The 21,628-nt window shown below is 41.1% G+C and overlaps 1 protein-coding gene across 8 annotated transcripts in view; it reads right to left on the reverse strand.

The window, feature by feature from the left end:
• Positions 1–21,628, reverse strand: part of LOC130208038 (R3H domain-containing protein 2) — a 67,025-nt gene that overhangs the window by 16,130 nt on the left and 29,267 nt on the right. The window contains exons 3-19 of one of the 8 annotated variants that reach the window (XM_056436915.1): positions 18,035–18,193; positions 17,084–17,242; positions 16,727–16,948; positions 16,086–16,127; positions 14,484–14,570; positions 14,183–14,306; positions 13,573–13,651; positions 13,086–13,145; positions 12,380–12,520; positions 11,489–11,597; positions 9,755–9,850; positions 9,228–9,259; positions 8,563–8,616; positions 5,534–5,769; positions 4,588–4,712; positions 3,992–4,078; positions 2,951–3,244 (exon numbers count right to left, since the gene is read on the reverse strand). In XM_056436915.1, coding sequence (XP_056292890.1) covers positions 2,951–3,244; positions 3,992–4,078; positions 4,588–4,712; positions 5,534–5,769; positions 8,563–8,616; positions 9,228–9,259; positions 9,755–9,850; positions 11,489–11,597; positions 12,380–12,520; positions 13,086–13,145; positions 13,573–13,651; positions 14,183–14,306; positions 14,484–14,570; positions 16,086–16,127; positions 16,727–16,885 — 1,725 coding nt within the window. In that variant the 5' untranslated portion in view covers positions 16,886–16,948; positions 17,084–17,242; positions 18,035–18,193. Of the gene's footprint in view, positions 1–2,950; positions 3,245–3,991; positions 4,079–4,587; positions 4,713–5,533; positions 5,770–8,562; positions 8,617–9,227; positions 9,278–9,754; positions 9,851–11,488; positions 11,598–12,379; positions 12,521–13,085; positions 13,146–13,572; positions 13,652–14,182; positions 14,328–14,483; positions 14,571–16,085; positions 16,128–16,726; positions 16,949–17,083; positions 17,583–18,034; positions 18,194–21,628 lie in introns of all 8 variants that reach the window. The other 7 variants (XM_056436912.1, XM_056436911.1, XM_056436910.1 and 4 more) reach the window with 7 other exon arrangements.

Here is a 21,628-nt window from a genome sequence, read left to right on the forward strand (position 1 = left end):
CTTCTTACCGACGTGCAACGGCGTCATGCGATAAGCCGTCATGCGATTTATTGATCAAATATTGATTATAGCAGATTCCAGATAATTACTATAGAACTCAAATAGTTGCTTCCTTATTAGTGTTCAACACATCAACAGTGATGTGCACAAAGAGTGTTCAATAGAAAGCATCTAAGGACTTGCAACAGTTACAGCGGTCTAAGTGTCCAACGCTGAAGCTTGAACACCGGGGCTAAATGTAGCAAACAGCATTTCAAGACAAGACATCAAATGGACAATCCGAGAGGATGTTGAATGTTGGGAAGATCGGCAGTTCCTGCCTCCGCCTTCATATGCATGCATGACAACATTCAGCCCATCTTGGGGCTGCAGCCGTGTCAATATTTGCACTCCTGTTACACTGTTGGCCACCCACACATGAGCAACATCTTCCTCCACCTGCCAATACTCTATGGAAATCTAAGAGAGACGATAAAGTATATGAAGGTGTGTCGGAAGATAAAAGGCATACAAAGACACTGACTATATAGGACAGATCTTGGAACTACTAAATATTTTTTTTAAAGTCAGAAAATAAGAGCTATTAAAAAAACATTTTTTAAAGTCAGTTAAGTTGCAGCCTACATTAATATCATCACTTCATCATCTTATCCTATTAGACATTTGGCTGACGTTGTGAAAGTTAGTATATTTATTCTTGAGTTATGCTTTGTGAGGTCACAGTGACCAACAAATTATAATCAGATCATCCCACACAAGTTCACGCTTGTGCCAAATTTGAGGAAATCCCCTCAAGGCATTGCTGAGATATCGCATTCACGAGAATGGGATGCAAAGTGAGGTCACATTGACCATGACCTTAAAAATCAGATCAGTTGATCCGTAAGTCCAAGTGAACACATACATATATATATTCAATGATTCAGTCCCATAAGATAAACATTACAACTACTGGTTACATGTGCACCTGATTCCAGCAAATTGCCTCCATCACATCTATTATGGAAAAAGTCACACTGTGGTAGCGTACTTCAATATTCTTTGGATGCTCCAATTGAAAAGCTGCTTTAAGAAGATACTCGTGACCAGCAGATTGCCTTCATATGAACACAACACTATAACCAATTTAAAAAAAGTAATTTAGTCACTTCAGCTATTAAAAACTCTACTAAACAGACTATCTTCCATTATTACATAGTCCCGGCGCAACATTACAGAGCTTAATGTCTCCCACAGGGTGTTTAATGGCCAGGTCAATTTAGTCCTCTCTGCTCAAATGAATTATAATAACTACTTTATGGATTCAAGCAGAAGCCTGAGGGAGGGAAAGAAAAATATGAGCGGCAGCGAGTGAGAGAACTCATTACTGTCACCGCCTCTGCAACCAGAAGAATGTGGCAGGCGAGCCGAGGCGACACGCGGCGCGGCGCGTTGGGTGCGAGGACCAAACTCCCCCACTGGGTGAATCCTGCTGCGTCACAGGGATCACATCCCTGTTGTGTCGCTCTTTGAATGTATAATATTTATGGTACTTATGCATCACTGGGTAGTGTTTACAGTTACGTGTTATTCTATTGGTTAGACATTTCTGAGAATGGACAAAGTCATTTAAAAATAGTTAAATATTAAGAGTTACATTGTTACTCTTCCAATTAATGGCTAAGCAAGTGTAACCTGGTGTGTAGGTGCACAGGCTGTCGGCACAACAAGCAAAAGGATCAAATCGGTTTTCAAAATTAAAATAAACAATGAAGGAATATATATATTTTAATATTTCAAAAAATAACAGATGTTCAAAATAAAGCATTTCCATTTTTACAGTGGAGAGTATTTCCATTCACCTAAATTGTAATAAGGATGAATGAACTGCTCCATTCATTGACCCTTTGAACAACACGATAGGTGGTTTTTGTGTGTCAGTTTATCTGTGGAAATTAAATAGACAATGCATTTGCTGTGGGTAGAGCTGGCTGGCTTATTAAAGTTACCATTTCCTCGAACCAGGAAACTAATACCTTGTTGACGTCGTATTAATGTAATTTCTGTTACAACATGTATCTTATGATAACACCAGGAAACATAGTTCAGCCACTATTAAATGTCCTATTACAACACTATCAGTAGTTACTTCCCTGTACACCTTTACTCTAAAGGGTGACGAATGAATTGAGTTGATGTGTAACCCATGTCAAACCTTGTTTCCTGTAATGGAAAACCAACGTAAGACTGCTGTGTCACTAGTACTACAAAAGAGAGAGCAAGCTTTATCTCTCTGTGTCTGTATGTGACAGCAATGACCAAACTGTGTACTCTTCTTGGTCATTAACAGATCTTTACATTAGTGCTCATTAATATGAGGTGTAAAGAACATGATCTTCAACGGTGGGAAAAATCTCAAGAAAGCAAGAACAGTCTGATACGAACGAAGATGGTGTCAGTGTGTTTGAAATTAAATAAAACCTAATGAAGAAATTAACACTATCGCACATGGAATTAACTACTTGAATTCTTCCAGCACAGATAGCAGTTTCCTTCATAAAATCAACAACCCTCGAGTCTTCTGATGCCAGAAATGATTCATATCATCAGTTCTTCCTGTAATCGTGTTTGTGCATGCATCTTTTTTTCCTTTGAACGCCTGTGAATTCTGCACTTCTGGATTGCAATACAATTACATTATTATTATAAAGATAGTACAACATATATGTATTATATGTTAAAGCCAATACAATATTAAAGTGGGGGTGTTAAATTGGGAGTGCCATGCATGTGAGGCTTATACACTTGTAATAATACATTTCACAACTACAGTACTATTACTTCATGACAAACACCACTTCTATCTGGTACTCGAATGATATTCAAACAAAACTTTAAAAAGATGTAGAAAACTGCATTTTAACCCATGTCGGATACCTTTAGAAAACGCAACCTGTAGAGAAAGACATACCTGTTGAGGTGGAGGGGGCTGCATGTAGCCTTGTGGGGGAGGTGGGGCCTGCATGACAGGCTGGGATGGAGGAGGTGGTGGAGGTGGAGGATGGGGGTGTCCAGTGGCAGGCTGGTAACCAGACGGAGGCGGCATAGGCTGACCCGTGGTTGCCATGATGTAGCTGGTCTGAGGAGGGGGGTGCTGGGTCAGCACTGTGGGAGGAGCCTGATACATGGGTGGAGGCTCTGGGTTCTCGCTGGAGCCCTGCCGACTCAGCGTCATCTGGGTGAATTGGGGCGCCATCTCTTCTCCCTGTGAGGAATTGGAAATATGTCATTGGGCCGATTTTGATTTCCAAAACAATAAATACAAGAACAAAATGATTAGTAAGAATCTAGAATACACAGTTTTTAATTCGAGCAAAAACAGATCTCTGAAACACTCGCAGGCTTCGTTAGCCATAACGTACAAGTCACTGTATGGATCATCGATAAATAAAAAAACTGCGTTATGTATATATAACTTATAGCTTTATATATCTGTCGATAAAGCGATAAGTTTGTATCCGTTTGTCTGAACACAAACCTGTGTAATTTAAAAAATGTCAATTACCGATTTATGAATGAGAGTAACATTTATAATTGTGCTTCCAAAGAAAGGAAATCCAAAATCAAATTCTTGTGGGACCCAAAAAAATGTTTACATTGAAAAGGAAACAAAATGTATTTAAACAATTATAATAAAGATTTGCATATCACAGGAGGCATATTTCCGAGTCATATAAAGTCACATGTGCTTTGATTGACGTACAGGCAGACATGGACATGGAATAGAAACGGTTTATCTTGCCGAAGCAGGACCTGAAAGGCCCAGAGCAGCAAAGAAATAATTATTCTACGACTGTTGTTAAAAACTAGTGTGAATGAAAACAAGGTATGAGGGTGAAATACTTTCTAGCAGAAAGAAAGCCAATGGCTAAATGCAAAGTGTGAGGGTGTCAGTAATGCAGTCTATAATTAAATGAATATTTCAAGAAGAAGCTACAAGAGGTGTCAGTACCATTGTGTACTGCTGGGGAGGAGAAACTGGCAGGAGGACCTGGGGGCAGGAGGGGCTGGAGTAGGAAACAGGCTGAGATGCCACCGGCTATACACACCACCAGTTAGAGGGAGGAAATAAAGAGGACAGAGAGAGTGGAGCAAGTCAGTGAGAGGGAGGGAGTTAGGGACAGGCCATTAGAAGGGAATAAAAAAGAAATGAAGAAATAAGAAATAAGAGGGTTAGAACACAGAGGAGAACATGTTAAAATGAACAGATGGATAGAAATGAAAATCCAATTTATTTTCTGAATATTATACAAAAAGCAATCCAACCGTGTGAACAAAGTGAGATGTAATTACGACAGGAGAGGACTCGTCTGTCGTTATTCACATTCATTTTCAGAATGTTGCTCAAAGTACTTTCTTCTTACACGTGACAAGATTCAACCTCCGGTACAACATTAAATTAATTTATTCTCATTTAGCGTAGGTTGACATACGCTCATTAAAGATGTTCTTTTTATCGCCAAATTAAATCAGATCCTCTGCAACCTCAAATAGTGTATTAATTATTCTGATATAGTCGATATGAATGCAGGTGGTGAAGGTTCATACCTGTGCAATCATGTGGTTTCCCATGGGGTGCTGCTGTGGAGTGGGCAGCAGGGCCGTCTGAGGTGGAATCTGGGGCTGAGGCTGTTGCGACGGGCAGGGAAGTAGACTACGGCTCGACTGGGAGGCTGCAGGTGGGAGACACACATCTTGATTGACCAGGGGCAGGCCTCGTGAGGCACACAATCTTCCTGATCAAAATAATGTGTTCATACAAAAAGAACACAATGTAGGGTGTTCATGATGTGCCTGTGTTTTTCTTCTTCTATTATCCTTGTTTTTGCAACAGAATGAGAGTTCTTCTGTACCACTCTCTCTCCTGTTTAATATTTTGTTTCTGGGGATTCCTGTTTGTCTTAACATTCAGGGAATGTAAAATATGTTCACAAACAAAATACAATAGTAGCCCGAATATGAGATGCCAGTTTTCTGGCCATTATATCTGAAAAACTGTGGGTTGAATTCTATTAAAACTACTGAATGGAGGCTACTGGTTTACCACCAGCTCCTACAGAGTGTTGATTTATGGACTGGTTGCATCCTAAATGTTGCAATGCCTACAAATCTCTTTAAGTGTTTAGTTGGTCCAGTTTAACTCACAGAAGTCTCTGATGGCTTCTGTAACAGTGGAAATAAATTCTTGAGTCAATAAGTTAAAAGCGTCTGCAGACGTCTTCACTGCAGAAACAGCAAGGACTGAATCATCCGTCAAGGAGCCAAGCGGAACAGCCATAGAATTTTAGAAGAAAGCTCTAAAATAAATGGCTAACAGCTAAAGAAAAGCATCAAATGTCTCCAAAAACCTGACAGGAGAAAGTTCATGCTTCAACAACAATAACTATAATGCATAGTAAAGGTAGTTCTTCAGTGAAAGTCTAGCTAATGCAAGCACATACATTAAAAAAACCTAATGACTAATTTTTCTTTCACTTTCCTCCACAGTCCTTACCAGAGCGAGAGCCTCTGCAGCTTCCCTGTGAGCCGTTGTTGCTGCCAAGGCTATCCCCTCTGGTAAGGATGGAGATGCCAGAGAAGCTGCTAGCCTTAGTGACCGGTGGCCGCAGGGTGCGGTTGGAGCTGTCGGATTCGGTGCTGCTCCAGGGTCGTGGCTCCAGGCACTTCATGTCGCTGTCTGTGCTGCTTTGACGACTGCTAGACGCCCGGCTGGAGCTCTCACGGTTCCCTCTAACAGAAGACAGACCGGGGAGAATGAGGAGAGAGACCAAGAGTTGCAATCAAGTCATTGAAGTGGGGATGAATGCAGGAAAAGGGGGGGGAAAGAGAGGTGATGTAACATCAGAGTTAAGAGGTAGCAAGATACAGATGTGTTGAAAGCATAGTAGAGTCAGCAGAGGAGAGATATAAACATGTACATGGGCAGGTTGAGGCATATGTAGAAAAGAGAAGGTGTGCACATAGGTGAATAGAAGAAGAGAAGAATGTAGGTGGAAACAAACAAGGACAGTAAAAGACAAAATAGGAAAGAGGGGGGAGTAGAAGCAGAAGAGCACAGTGAGGTCATCAACGGGTAGAGACGACACAGTGGGACTCTATTTAGGATGGGGCATTCAACACAGATGCATATTGGCTGGTTTAGTGAAACCACAATACAAAAACCAGGCAACAAACCACCAAACAGTATTATTTCCAAATTGAAACATATAACTACACACACACACACACACACATCCGTATTCCTTACAAACCCATCCACATAGGAAAACATACATGCAGGAATAAAAGATGCTCCAGACAATCAACACTGGGGTGTGACAGAATTTTAACACGAGAAACCAGATGAGACAAACATCCGTGAATTCAACAGCACAAACCATCAAAGACTGGAGACAACATTCACAGGACAGAATGAGCACTCGCATACATGTGTGCTATACATTTGAATACAGATACACTGTCACACATGCACAAGAAATGACAAACATACACCTGTAAATAAAAACCAGATGTACATCAACACTTAGAATCTCTCTCTCACACACACACACACACACACTCACACACTATCTCCAAAATAACATTAATTAAGAAAAGTATTGTTCCATTTAAATATATCCTACTGTGCTTGAAGATAACACATACAAATTAAAAGGACATTTAAAAAAGAAAGTGTGATGCATGCTGGCGGTGTGGATTTAAGTGTAATATAAATAGAAAGCCCTGCAGCTGAACAGAGATCTACAACAGCAAAGTAAACATTTGCTTTCTTAACCCTCTGATCACTGGAATAGGCATGTAAACAGAGTATGTCCATGTGAAGAGAACAAGAGGAGAATTAATTCAAATCATGTACGGCTTATAGTGGGAATCTCCATGACAAGAACGGGGATGTGGTGTGGGTTGTAACATCCGAGCAATGGCGAGTGGTATTTGATGGTGGCTGTGGCTGATAAATATTTCAGACTGTAATTAATGGCGGAGCTATTTTGAGTCCTTTCTCTGCGCAGCCTATTTTAAAAACGAAGGGTGGGTGCTCTGCAGCTCTCTGTAAAAGGGAGGCGCACACTTGTCCGCTTCGCTCTGCAGACAAAGATGAAAGCAGATTGAGCAAGAGGAGGAGGGATTCTGCTGTTGATCACATGATCTTTCATCTGCACTCTCTTCTCACGACACCATTCCCCATCACACGCACAAACAGGGGGACCTCGGCTGTTATTGTTATGCATCGCTCCGTCACTCTCAAGCCCATGCCTCACAGATGCCTCTTGATTTAGTTCATTTAAGTGACGTCTGTGGTTTTATTGCGTTCTTTGTTGAACAGCATTTTCTCTGTAAAGATTAACACCTATGCGTCTTATGTAAATGCAAATGCTGGGATATTAAGCTCATATATGGTGAAATGTAAAAAGGGCATATCATTCTAAGCTTCAAACATAAATCAACTCAAATGGAATTTCTGCAAAAGTAAGAAATGACCAAATAGTCACCAAATAATGGGATGGTTCAAAGCTTGAAAAGAGAGAAGGGAAAAAAAATCAAGTCTTAAAATGACATTTCATTTCATTAAGCTATCGCTTTTGTCCAAAGCTCCTTACAATTATAGGGTTAAGTGTCTTGTTCAAGGAAACATCAACTAGGGCAGGCCGTGAGCGGGGATCGAACCCCCGATCCTCTGAACGAAAGACAGACCTGCTAACCACTGACATACTGTCGCCCATATGATTCATATAAAAAGTTAAGAAGCGCACAGGAGGGATATACTTAAAAGCTCAAAATAACATATTTACAAATACACTGTATATAACATACTTTTACATGATGAAAAGGAGAAATAATCTGCATGCATTATACAGTTGCACTCTAGCTGAAATAATTAGTCAATCAACAAAACATACTATTTACATTTTTATATGTGAACTTTTGTCTGAATCCTCTAGAATAGGGAATATAATATCCTTGGGAGTTGATGTTGGTCGGAGCAAAAACGCAACATAAATATGTCAACTTGGGCTCTCAGAAATTGTGATGAACATTTTTCACAGTCTGATATTTTATAGATACAAAAGTGAATCGGTTAATCAAGAAAGAAAAAACAATCGTTATATTAATCAACAATGAAAATACTCAATAGCTAGCCTTTCTTTGCATGCATGTACTGCTTACATAATGTATGTGCTACTACTCAACAGGTGATATGCTGACAAAAACCGACAAGACTAAGTGGACCACAAAACAAACAGGTTACTTTGGAGGTGATGCAGTTACTTAGTATTAAAACAATGTAGTTGACGGTAGATGGATGGAAGGGTAAGAAGGTCAATCAATTCCCAGTGAAACCACAAAGCAGCCATGCATGGGCCATGGGAAGCCCCACGGTGCAGTGCTGTAATAGCCATCAATCAGCCGACTGCGCCAAGCAAGGATAATAAAAACCACAACAAGTCACCACTATCATCACCAAACCACTTTCAAAGAATGGGCATGGCAACACACAAGTCAAAGTCAGCAGCACCCCAATACCTAAAGATCTGCCTCCTCTTTTGAGAGCTAGAGCAGTAGCCCTCAGTGGAAAGTCTGTTGGGGTTGACATTGGGAGAAAATGCTCGGGTTACAGGACTGGATTGGAGAACAGGAGGAGGTTTAGGGGAGGGTGAGATTAGGAGGGGTAGGAGGTAGAGGTAGACACAGTGCACAACTGTTGCCACTGCGAAGATAACAATTTAAAAAACAATGCACACAAGGCAGAAACTTTTGACTGTTGAGAACCCCACACTTCCTTTTCCCTCAGCATATTATGTCCTAATCTTTCAATCCCAATGACCAGGGTGCCTAGAAATGGACAGTTTCTAGAAAACATTGTTCTTCAGAGTTTGTCCCTCACAGTCGAGAATAAAACATGCATATATATATGTGTATATGTATCTGTGTATGACATATGCATACATACGTGTGTGTGTGTGTGTGTATATACATGTGTGTGTGTATATATATATATATATATATACACAAACATGCATACATACACATACACACACAATGAAAAAAGTATATTCATGGGTCTACAGCCCTCCATCTTTCATACCTGAAACCTATCAAGCAAACTGTATCTTTAAGGGGAAAGATGGCAAAGATGGAGTCGTATACATTGCACACATTAGAGTCGCCAGTAGGATGAAGCATCTTACCTGTTGTCGTTGATGTATCCATTTTGAGAGGACTGTAAGAAAAAGGACACCTGCACATTATGAAATGCTTCATTCATCTAGGAGTACTGACAAAAACTATTTACACATTAACCTTTCAGAGGTTTTTATAGTTTGAAATCATATGAATTTGGGGTTGATAAATGTCACGTCGAGCAGATGACTACCAGCATGGACACAAAGAATACTGCATAGTTTTACCTCTTCTGGCCTCTACAAACTATTGCAATCAATAAAAATACAATCAAATGAACTGCTCACAAATCACAGACATGCACCCTGGGATGAAGTACATAAGTCATAAGCAAAACGTGTTGGGAACCACACTCCTAAGATTTAAATATTACCACATCTCACTTTACTCACAAACAATTCTTATTTGTCGGATTAAAAAATACTGACTGTTTAAAGGAGCCGGAGGTAACAGCTGATGATCATGAAATGGATTGTGGTTTAATGTTAATCGGTCTTCCCCAGTGTTTGTCACCCTGTCCAGGCCCAATACTTACTTCTCGGGCAAAGATACGGTCTCGTACCCGCTGATATTCTTCCTCTCGCTCTTCAATGGACTTGCTACGTCGGCCATCCTGCAGCGGCACACGAATCTAACATTTGGGGAAATAATCGAATCAGAAACATGCACCATGCACAACTCACTTCACAATGATATGCTTAACCCTTGTGTTGCCTTAGGGTCATATTGACCCGAACCAATATTACACCCTCCCCCCGCCTTAGGATTAATTTGACCCCATTCAATGTTTAATGTCGGTGTTCTTTCGGTAGTCAACAAACAAACATAAAGTGCCTCACACTTAAACTTGGAAAACAATATTAATTCTAATAATTTTCTGGAGGTTTTAATTGCTGGCGTCAAATTGAACCCAAAGGGTAAAATATGTTAGTAAATAGAAAGGTAACAGGAGGGTGAAACATTGAATCGGGTCAAAATGACCCAAAGGCGGGGGGAGGGTGTAATATTGATTTGGGTCAAAATGACCCTAAGGCAACACAAGGGTTAAGTGTGATGTAAATACATGTATAGCCATACATGGTCCGACCTGCTGTGAAGATAAGTTGCAACAAGTCACATGATAACAACAGTAGCATTCAAGGGAGAGCAGCTGCTTGCCGTCAAAACAAAAACCAAACGTGGAAACTGCAAAATAAATGTTTGAAAGTGGTGGAGTCAGCGTGGGAACCACAAACATGATAAAACAAAGGAAAATGACAAATACGCACAAGCAATAGGCGCCAAAGAAAAGTGTCATGGCATGAAACAATGTTGGAAGGAATAAAGTTTAAGAAACTTGGTTGAGACAACAACAAATCAAGTATATTGCCCTTGATTATAATGATCAAACTCTGGCTGTTTTTTAAAATGGTTTACTGAAAACCTCATAAACTAATGGTACACGTCTGTAAAAGAAAAGGAATTTGTCCTAAAACTAATCAATGCTGTTGTTTTATTGCTGATGGACAGAGTTTAAATGTGCATTCTGGGTCATTACTTAGTCCGGCCGGACAGTCGTGTTCTGCATCACAAAAGGTTCTGTTGCAGGCTACACAGTTGTGTCGCTCACACGCCAGGAATCGGCAGCAGAGGAATAGATTTTAAATGCATCAGAAATTGAAAATTGTACAGTGTCATTTTGAGAGACAGCACAAGGAACATGAAAGTTATTGCATATGAATGGTTCATTAATAATTATCTCTGTGTTGGTGGGAGCACATCATGCCCAATTATATTTGCATCATTAACAATTTTACAAAAGCAAAATCATATAGGAAGCCTTGGTTGCCGAATCAGCATTATATGCAAACATGTTGTTTGAACCAAGGGACAGAGAGCGTAAATATTTGGACTTCAACACAACCTAAAGTGGGGACTGCGTTTCCCCCGGTATTACAAGTAGCACCCCAAGTCTCCCTTCAAATGCCAATTTCCATTTCTGTTTCACACCCAACGACAACAACGCACATTAATCGTCTTTTAACACTTCATCCTGTTACACATATCTACTGTCAATAAATCAATTAAGACTCCTCTGTTAGGTTATGCACCTTGATTTGAAACAATGAAAAGGTGTTTGATTCTCAGCTCAGTTGACATCAAAGGTAGACATTGCCCCCTTTCATCTGATCTGGAAAAGGCCATTAACTATTCCATCACATCTCGACGACCGTTTCCCTCTTTTTACAGGAGATAGTTAGCTAATGCATTGGTATGCAATGTAGTCTACCTGATTATCATCCTTATCCATGCTGGCATCATCTCTCTTGAGGATGAATTTCTTCTGGAAGTCCATGTTACGTTCATCCTTGATGTGTTCAGAGAACCTTTGTTCTGGGCTGTAGAAAATGTAGAGGGCAAAAGGCAAAACATAGGAAAACAAAGCTAGACAAAATGTAACGCTTAAACTGCATTAAGGCAAGGTAACAGCAAAAAGTGGCCCGTTCAGAAGTGGTTTCCACGGTGTCAATACTGGAACTGGTACTAAATCTGAATATCAGATCTGCAGATTTGGTTGTGCCGCTGTATATCAACAAATCCTCACACATTAACTGCTTCTGGCTGTTCTTACAACTATAAACATATGTAATTTATTTGGAAAAAATAACAATATACAGTCATGTTCTGCATCACAAAAGGTTCTGCTGTAATTTATTTGGAAAAAATAACGATATATGTGTATGCACACGCATTTAAGCCAGGACTGAAAACCAACTTGTCTTTGGTTTTTAGAATTACTGAATTCCCATTGATGGTAAATTTTTTACCTAAGCTTTAAACATCTAAATGAACAAGTTATTCTCTCTCTAAATCTAAAGTGTACGTGTGCTTGATAATGTTCATTGTTCATCCCACTCAAACTAGGTTTGTAGCCGTGGGATTCTTCTGTTCCTTTCATTATGTGATTGTCACAGCAATCTAAGTCACATGAGTTTGTTAATGTGTTTTCCCTTCACTTCTGGATTTAATTTGATAAAATAGCCCGTACCTGGCTAAGTCCGTTTAAAATACCATCTTTCATTTTTTTCGTTTTTACTGGCAGAATCAGTTAACTACATTCTACGCATACCAATATAAAGATATGGAAAATACGACAGCTACTGAAGTGTGGACCACTCACATGCGTGTGTTGCCCGTCTTGTTGATGATGACAGCCTTGCCCGTCTGATCTACATTGTGGTCCATGCCGAAGTAGGCAGCCACACGATGCAGCAGCATACGGTGATAAGACGTCATCTGCGGAAACTTCTTATACTGGTTACTGCAGCGGAGACAAAAGACAAAGCAGCACATGTTATTAGAAAACTGCAATCTATATTTCTTTTCAAAATATTTTGAGAAAATAACCCCTCATGTTTTGTTCAATGAACAATCAGATTTGTATTCTCGGAGATTGCCTGAAAAAAACCAACTCCAGTTTCATACAAAATGTAATTTTAGATATTTTCTAAAGAACAGTGTTAAATACACAAATTGTATAATTTGTGTAACTCCTGTAATACCTTCTGTTATCTTTTTTTTCCCACAATAATTGCTCGTACAAATTCTGAAGTGTGAACAAGCAGGATATTCCGGTTTGGGGACAATTCATTTGGCTTTTGAGCACAAGATGATTTTCTCCATTCAGACAGACATATTACTAAAATAGTACTATTCCGGTTCCAGGGGAACATGAGTCCTTTGCCCGAAACACTGGCAGCCCAACAAAACTCAACTACAACTTAGTATATTTATATCATTACCACAGCAATCTATAAATAATTAGGAATGGATCTCGCAAGGCTTAATTTAGATCCAAGAGGGCGGTTACGAAGAACGTGGCTTACTTGTCGTCATTAATGAACTCCAGGATATCTTGTTCTAGTTTGAGCAGCATCATTCGATCCCTGTTGGGCCAAAGGGGGAGAGAGAGGGAGAGAGATCAGAGGGGCAGTGCGTCAGTGATTAGAGTGCGGCAAGCATACCAACCAAAGATCAAAAGAACGATGTTTGGCAAGTAGTACTTGTATCACTTCTACTATAACGGAGATCTTTTTCAAACTTAATATTGATCAGACCTTCTTTACGAATCTGGATGAAATCATGATGGCATTTTTGGGGCATATAAGATATTGTATACAAACAGTTCATCCACAGACTGCTGCAGGGAATGGAGGACTTGGATTTTCTATTTTTAGTGCATCTCAGTAGTCAGTTGGTAAAGGAACAAATTAATTTATATAAATGTCCAGCTCCATCCCATCTTGTGTTTTCGATGCGTCTCGTGATGCAACAGCCGTGGATATCAGTAAACCTTTGGCGGCAGTGTGATACCTGGGATTGTTCTTCAGTGTGTTGACCAGAAACTCATGAACGTCGATGCCTGTGGAGTCAGTGTATTCCTGACTGGAGTCTAACAGAGAGAGGCAAAATGTAAATAGGCAGGCAAGAGGAAGAAACGGTTGAGGGACTGGTTGGGTACGGTAGAGAGCGAGTGACACTTTCGTAAAGAGCTCCTAAAATGGAACCCCAACACCTACATTCCAAGTTGTTCAGGAAGGATAAACATAAGAAGCATGAGAATCATTTCCACTACACTAGACAGTTGGGCTAGCCATTTCATCTCTACTGCTCTCAGAATCTAATTACACCTGAGGGCCTCTGCAGAATGAGGGAGTGAGGATGGTAATTAGAAAAGGGAGGGATCACATTATCTTCCAGAGAAATTAGTTTGACATCAAATTTGTTTGGGTAACTAAGTAACAGACACAAGGGGAAACATTTTTTATCTTGCATGTCATTTTATTTGATTATAAAGAATGATATAAAGCAAATGTTTAAAAAAATAGCTCATCTCCTTGTCAAAATGGTCTTGTGTAGAAATAGAAGCATGGCGCCAAAACAGGCTACAAAAATGGATTTAACTTCCGAAGTTGCCTCTTACCACGTGACAACATCTTTCGCGGAGCCTTGTCCTTCTTCTCCTTCTCTTCATTTTCGTACTCGTCCTTCGAGGACTTCTCCTCTTCCTTGTCTGATGGAGAGCTGATGTGAAGCTGGATGATATCCTGGAAAACCACATTCCATTGCTATGAGAAAAGATGGTTACATTTTCAATTCTAATTTTGTTTTTGTCAATTAAACATCGCTAATCCTACGCAAACTGTAGTTGCACACAAGAAAAGTGAAGTATAGGCTGAGTGGGGAAAGAGGTTAGTGTGAGGGGTTAGAGACAGGAACCGTACCGATTCTGGGGTTCCATCATTTGAAAACGGACCAGAGGACTCCTCACACACTGCCAGACTCCGTACCAGCTTCAGTTTGGCATTAGACTGAAACAAAATCACACATATATTTTCTGTAAGGCTATTAAGTTTGTTTTTAGGGAAGTGTTCATTGTCGCCTACAGTAAACAAGGTCCTCGAACAACAAGCAGAGAATCAATTACTGCGTGTAATATGAAATTAAGAATGGGCAGCTGCTGATTGAGCACCCACGTATCTTGAAGTAGAAAAAAATAATAATCGATGAAATCGACTAAACTACAGGCTACATGCAACACAATGCACGCCTTTTCGCTTTTTGTATTATTGGTTTTAAAAACAATAAAATTATTCAGATGTAAGCTGATGTATATTGCATGAGATCATGCATGGGATGTTATGAACTCTCATGAACTCTCTTGAACACCACTGCCTTCGCACCTTGAAAGACGCACACAGGCCCAAAAAAAAGATTTAGTTGAGGAGAGCTAGTTAAAAAACGCAATTGTTACGCTGCGTGAGTTTACTCGACCGACAAGTCGTGGTTTATTCACGCCACGCGTGGCTTATCTCTGTGTCTTTATTCCGTGGAAACGATTATCATTCCCGCCATCCACCAGGGAAGAAATAACCACTAGTTCTGCTTTATACTTGTTGTGGTCATCCCATAAATGTCGGAACATCTAACGTCTTCGTATTTGGGTTCATAACATCACCCGTAGGCTCACACAGCTCGCTGAATTTCACCGACCACGTCTGAATGATTCACGTCTCTGCATTGCCTTTGCCTGGGATCTACTTTCGCAAAAAGTCCGCACCACTTTTTGTGTGAACGGAGCATAAGGGTTTTCTTCATTTAAATGACAATAACTTCAGATAATGACCAATGAGCTGATGCTTATGATGTAAGTGTACAGGGTTCATAGTCTGTACACCTACCTATAAGTGTGAATTAAATCTATGATATGATTGCATTCATACCACCTCTTAATATCTCTTCACATTGTATAATGGAGCTGAACAGCAGCATCCTTCAAATTTGCTTTGGAAAACCTTTGTCTCATATCCAAGCTATGCGGGACAAAGCGGGGTGAAGCGGTGTATCACTGCGAGTATACACAGACCAGGGCAACTGGAGTTCACGGCCAATGTCTATGGAGTCAGTCTCAGAGTTCTTCCATTGACCGTTTATGTTTCCGAAAGGCACGGACTGCAACACCAATCAAGAGGTCAAAGCAAGACAAATCAACTTCACACGGTATCTGAATGCTGCTTGCTAAATATAAGCGCTCGAGAGATAAGACCAACCATATGACTTTCAACAGCTGCTCCACTGCACTCCACACAACTCAACCAATTTGGGAATCAATTGATAACATTTATTTAGATAACTAACATCTAGTAATTATATTGGAGACTATATCAACAGTGTTAAGTGGGTGAGGTCACTTTACCAGACCTACTTCTAGCCCACTCATGGGATTTTTGATTTCAAGCCGATGATAGGAAGAAGGTGGGCCACTGTAGAAACGTGTCACAATCTGGTTTCGTAGTGGGGAAAATAGCTGCAACCAAATTACTCACCTTGGCCCTTTTCCTGCCATGGCTGTGATTAGGAGCTCGTTTCTGCAAGAGAAATGTATTATTTTACTAAACTTAACAGGGCTAAAATAAATACACGATATAGTGACTTGATTAAAGAGACTGCTACTAGTACATACTGTAGTTACATTAGAGTTTACCACACTCACGCACAGTTTCATAGTTATTTGAGTTTGCTCAGAGTCAGATTAGTGATTCGGTGTATAGAATAGGGGTGAAATGCATAAATCTTTGAATGCCAATTCTCTGTATTGCATGTGTATTTGATATATTTTCAGCAGTGAAAGTATCACTGCAATGGCTGTGCTATGCGCTGACAGATGTCTCTAGAAGTGTGGCTAGAACAGGACTAAAAATAAATGTTCTACCAAAATGGTTGTGTGAAAAATACAGAAATATGTAAAATGGCTGATCGAAGGAGGGATGCATTGTTTTCAAACAGCTGAATACAAATGCTAGTTTTGCTGTAGCCAGGTTATGCAAAGCATGTAAATACACCAATTCCTTGAATTTGGTTCTATTAAATTATTAAACAAATCCATCATTGTAATTCACATAATATTTGTAATGGTAATAAATAGTTCCTACTAGCACTTTAACTGTATAGTGTCACTTCCTCCCACCTGTGCATCCTGTGGAGAGCTATCCTCAGGCTCCAGGCCCTCTCCTGTCCCTTCCTTGGTGCCCTGTGGTTGAGGGGAGGTCTTGCCTCGACTGCAGGGCTCAATGCGTGGCCCACTCTCTCCCTCATGCTGGATGACTGTTGTCAGGCTCACTGACATCTTCTTAGGGAAGGGGGAGAGGGTGGGAGTTGGGGATGGGTTGGGTGGAGAACCCAGGAGTGGCTGACAGAAAAGAGGCAAGAAAGAGAGGTGAATTCAAGGCTTAAACACCAAAGGGCTATAAAACATGAATGACCAAAGAAAAAACAGCGAGAAGAACACAGTATTTGTGTGAGAGTGTACTACTATACTATCTACCTGTAGGTGGTACCAGATCTTTGCTAGACTCTGTACAGTGAGTCTGTATGGGAGCCACACACAGGAAGATGAGGGGAACCCACTAAGGTAGTATACTGGAGTGGGCTGCAGCAGGGGGCGAAGCGCAGTCCATAGCACACCTTAGCCTTCAGTGTGTGGCTGAGAGAAAAAACTGTGAGATGACTGGTCTCTGCAGCATAATTATAAACACCTTCAACTGGTTTGTTTCATTACATGTTCAGAATAGGTTGCGTCAATTTAGGGAGAAAAACTACAGACACGGAATATACAATGTTGGTTATACATTAAGATTATGAACATCTTAATTTATAAACGGCAAATGACGTATTATATTTATAATATAAACGTAATGTCTCTACCAACATGACATCTATACTGCTTACACTTCCCGAGTGACAACTCGACTCTGGCTGATGAGAAAAACTGCAGCATTAACCGCAGGTTGGTGCCAGCAAAGAAATGTGAACTGAATGAGGACCTGAATGGAAACTAGAGTTACCGCCTTGCATTTGTATGTTCACTCAAGGCATTCCTGAAATATCGCACTCACTACAATGGGATGGACATGGGGTCATAGCGACCTTAAAATCTCAAGTTCATCCTTGAGTAGAGGTATGAAAAAAATGTGAAGCAATCCCCAACAGGAGAGCTGTAACATTCACAAGAATTGACGGATAGACAAACAGAAAACAATGCCTCTGGCCACGGCAGCCTCCGCCTCAGGAGGCATAAAAGACACCAGACAACAATATTGTTGTATCACTTTTACCATCTTCATTTAGGTGTCACGGTGTTCTAGCGTAAGCGAGAACTTTTCCATTTCGTTCACAAGAATCAGTTAAGATCATTTCAGTACTTTCACACTTATTAAAAAGACAACATTACAGGAGTATCAACATGCACAACAACAAAAAAGGCAGAAATATTTACAGCAATCAGGTGAACCGAAGAGGCAGCAGCTAGCCAGCCGGATAAGTGGGAGGGGCACGCCAACAGGCCAGCCACCACCTCGGCGGTCCTCTGGGGCCTCGCTCTCGTCTCGTCCTCCGGCTCAGTGCAGCAGCATGGTCCGTCCTCCAGTCAGGAGCCCTGGACAACAAGAACAGAAAAGGAAGACACGAATGACGTCATGTTTCACACACTGAGTGACTCATCGCTGCTGCTGCCTCTAGAAGGGAGGGGGACAAAGCAGCTGAGAGCTCACAGCCCACTGGCACACAGTGCTGCAGATTTCCATAGCGTGGGAAACACTCTTTATGAATGGGAAATGTGTTTTTCTGAGAGAGAACAAGTTATAAAAAAAGTTTTTTCCCCTACGTTTTTAAATAGCCGCAAAACCTCAACCAATTGTCGTGAAAAGTCTTTCTACAAAGAAGACGGGACCATTTAGTAAACTCTCATATTGGCAGTTCACAATACAATAGTGTTGTCAGAAATATAGATTGTTCAGTTCATGGATTCTGAATATTTGGAACGGTTTCAATGCTCATCAATTGTTACACCAGTACCAGCGGCACTCTCACTTCTCTTCAACAATAACCATTATACTGACTATAAAGCAGTAGCTCTGATGTTCTCCCTCTTAAGCAACAATCATGCACAAATACAGATAGAGATTAATAACTATCCATCCGTCCTACACGCTTGTATCTACTGGTATCACAAAGTCAACAGCAGCATCAATGTTGCATGACTGTTGAAAGAAAGATGACAAGTATGCATGAAATCCCATATGCATGCATCGTGAGATGAAGCGCCAGCGACCACACAGACATCAGAAGCACGATTGCCTGATAACGTGCACGCAGCATGCATGAGTGCCATTCATGCATGTCGCTGCAGGATGGAGGAGATGAGTGAACACACTAGGCAGGGATTCCCAGTGTGGGGAGACCCAGGCACTGCAAGAGCAAAGGCGTCATCAGCAGCAGCATCAGCAGCATTACACCGCATCACTGACCAGGACACCCACATGCCCCAACCCCACTCTGCTTATATAAGCGTGCCCCACAGCAGCAGAGAATACAGCCACCCAATCTACTGGAGACAGACAACAATGACTGACACAGTCTCTTCAAAATAACATCCTCCTTTTGCTCGCTCACACACACACACACATACAGTGTATTCTTGCATCAATAAAAATGAATGGTTTTGGATTAGATATTCATCTATCTCAAGTGTCACTATCGAGGCTGAGCGAACCAATAGCATAGCAAAAACAGGGAGGGGCTGTTAATCAGAGCCAGAAATGGGGTGCTGAAAAAAACAGCTTTACCTGATCTCTCCTCCTCCACTCATGCCTCTCTTATGTTTCCCTCAGTGCTCTCCTCAACAACCCCCACCCCCTGCTTCCATCACACACACACACACACACACACTAAGGAGATGGTAACGTCATTCTCAACTGCTGCCGTTTGTGTTGGGCGAGTACCAGTGAGAAGATTGATATTAAAAATAAATATGTGTATTGTAGTGTGCACAGACAGAGGGCTACTGAGAGAACGGGTCAGGATCAGAAAAAAAAGTAAGCGACCATATGCCATTGCAGCTGGAAATCTAACCGTGTTCGTAACATTATTTGCCCGACCACCGTTATGCTCTGGTAACTAGTACTAATAAAAAATATGTATTCTTCAAAAATGTAACAATGTGTCATAATACAGGCTGCACATTGGAGACAGCAGCAGCAGCAGCAGCAGCAGTGCCTGTTGTGTAGCAGGTTAGTCACCGTGTCAGTCAGTCTGATGTCGGCATCTCTCAGCCAAACTGTCAGCATCATCACACGAGGCAGCAGGCATGTTGCCAGGCAGCCGATTCACACAGAGAGATGTTGGCAGTCTCCAGTTCTGAAGAATAAAGCCAAAGTGGAAGTGGCTCAAACTTGCATTCTCTCCTCCATTCTTTCTCTCGTTGCAAAACATCAGAATGTATGGAAGTTTATGAGAAAATGACCCTACTTCTCACCAATGTGTTACCTCAGTTAACATGATCGCTAGTTTCACGTCTTCAACACAGCATGATGTTCATTTAGTAAAGTATGGTCCCGCTCAGGATGCATAGACAGTAAAGCACAATATTCTTTAGGGGGCGGCTGCCTTGTTATTGACCGTATACTTCAGGACAGCAACATCAACTCCTTATATACAGTCTATGCTCCACACACCTGCCATCATCTGTTAGATGGCGAGGAGCACGAGGGAAAACAAAAGAAAATGTGTCACAGAGGCGGTTAACAATCTACAAAGTTTGCTTTGAATTAAGTAGACAAATGGCAGCTATTGTGCTATTTACAGCCACACGAGTTGAATATGCTACTTGTTTTGACAATAGTTAGCCATCAGAAAGGCTTTATGCCAGAAAGACCTTACTGGCAGAAAGCATTAGTGGAAGCATTAATAGCAGTGGCAGCAAAAAAAGTCAAAAGTCAAATCAAGCACATACAATGGATTGATTTTTGAATAACTTTTATGTAGGGATGCATCGATCTGATCGGCGCCGATCCATATCGGCCGATATTCCCATTATCGGTTTTGATCGGTGTTCTCAAAACGGCCGATCAAACTTGGCCGATCAGATGACGTAACATCTGCGAGAACTATCAGAGACGTTACAATCGCGGCGAACCGCAACGGAGTAAATGCACCGGCAGAGGTCAGAGGTCAACCAGGGGATCCTCACGCACCGAGCGGCGTCCCCGTCCCCCGAGTTGAATCTCCGTGGTCAACTCAGCCGACACTCACATGTCTGAGCCCCTATAGACTGATGCTGACGGTAAATGCATTCGATCGGGAGCAAAGAGGGTTTTGATAAAGTTAGCATTTAGGACATTTTTCAAAGTAAAAGTCCTAAATGTTTAAAGAAATCGGTAATTTCTTTAATGTTTGAGTTGCTTTATATATGTATTTCCTCAATAGTCCTCGACAATAATGCTACACAATAAATAGAATGCTTCAATCGACACCGTGATCGGTGATCGGTATTATCGGATCGGCAGATACTGATTTCAGTGATCGGCACCAAAAAATCTGATCGGTGCATCTCTACTTTTATGTAATTAAAGTGTGCACAGTGCAACTCTATTATCTAGAATACCGGATATATAATATTGACCCGGGACTCATTTAATCATTTAATCATGAAATAAAAATAATAATTGACTGACTGGGATTCAGGCCAAAGAAAATAAAAGATTAGAATATCTGGACCTCGCTCCCCTCCACTAAACACCACCATGATCCGCATCAGCTGTCATATTGCCGTGCGGGTCACGGTGACCCAATTCACACGCATTACCCAACATTGCAGCCTCGTACATGGGCCCTCCTTATGACGGCCAACCAGCTGAGACACACTGCCCGGCCCCTGTGTCAAGTTACCGCACTACAGACAGCCGATGGAGTGAGACCGTGTGAGGCAATGAGTGAAAGAGACCGGGTGAGATTATATGTCTGGCCATTGAGAGGAGGTTTCCGTTTATGTTAACAAACGTACATCACCGTCTCAGACAGCAGACTGAAGATT

This window comes from Pseudoliparis swirei, chromosome 18 (genome assembly GCF_029220125.1).
Source record: "Pseudoliparis swirei isolate HS2019 ecotype Mariana Trench chromosome 18, NWPU_hadal_v1, whole genome shotgun sequence".
NCBI lineage: Eukaryota > Metazoa > Chordata > Actinopteri > Perciformes > Liparidae > Pseudoliparis > Pseudoliparis swirei.